The following is a 1,074-nucleotide window of genomic DNA, read 5'->3' on the forward strand; positions in this document are numbered from 1 at the left end:
CAATCTGTTGGGAAATCTAATTCAGTAACAAGAAATGTTTGCCTTCATAAATTATAAAGCTTGGATATTAGGTACAAATAGATTAGGATCGTTACATCTTCCTGATGGATTGAGCTATTTAAAATTATAACATCTCTTTGTAGTCTAGGTGATATTCATTGGCCTGAAATCTTCAGATTCAAATATTGCTACTGCTTCAGTTCCTTTATTAATTACTGTTTGCATGATCTTTCCTCCCATTGTTTACTTTGAAGCTGCCTGTGTCTTTAAAGTGGATTCCTTGTAAACACCAAAATATTGGATCTTGTGCTTCATTCTGGCAATATCAGACATCTAGTAGAGTCCTTAGCTCATTTACAGATAGCTTAATCATTTAAATTGCCCTACATCTATCATCTTGCTATTTTTTCCCTATCTTCCCTTTTTTTGCTTCCCCCCCCCCACTCTTCCTGCTCTCTGTTGGGTTTTGTTTCGGCAGTATCTTTTTATTTCTATTCTTCATTTTCTTTTATTTTTTAAAAAGTATTCTATAACCTTTATTTTCCATTTTATTAATCTATATTGTAGCATTTTACAATATAAATAATATTTTATGTTTAAAATTTTTATTCAAAATATCTGTTAAATGCATCAGTTTTGAGACAATAACTAAAATAAATTTTCTTTGATTTAGGAGTTAAGAGGGCAGAGTAGTAAGGGACTCTGGGCTTCTTTCATCCCTCAAACACAACTAGATCCATTTCAAACCATTTTGAACACTAGGAAATTGATCTGAGTGAGGATTAATAGTACAACCTGCTAATTTGAGGGAGAGAATATGGCAGCCACATGGAAAGAAGTGAACCGGGGACAGAAGAGCCATGGTGCCAGTGAGGGATAGAAGCCCTTTTCATGGAAAGGAGAAAGAGAGCAGGGAGATTGAGCAGTGCCTTGTGTTCGTGCAAGAAAACCACTCCCCCTGAAAGTAGCTAGAGAGAGAATAAAAAAAAGAGGAAGAGTGAACACACACTCAGGGCACCACACAAGAAAACTGTTCTCCAAAGCCACTGATGGCCAAAAAAAAAAAAAAAAAAA

General features: G+C 35.2%; 1 protein-coding gene across 1 annotated transcript in view; it reads left to right on the forward strand.

The window, feature by feature from the left end:
- Positions 1-817: 817 nt before the first annotated feature.
- LOC115302265 (olfactory receptor 4K15-like) overlaps positions 818-1,074 on the forward strand; it is a 9,238-nt gene continuing 8,981 nt past the window's right edge. The window contains exon 1 of the mRNA XM_029952217.1: positions 818-869. Within this exon, the coding sequence (XP_029808077.1) occupies positions 818-869 (52 nt within the window). The remainder of the gene's footprint in view (positions 870-1,074) is intronic.

This window comes from Suricata suricatta, chromosome 9 (genome assembly GCF_006229205.1).
Source record: "Suricata suricatta isolate VVHF042 chromosome 9, meerkat_22Aug2017_6uvM2_HiC, whole genome shotgun sequence".
Taxonomy (NCBI): Eukaryota; Metazoa; Chordata; class Mammalia; order Carnivora; family Herpestidae; genus Suricata; species Suricata suricatta.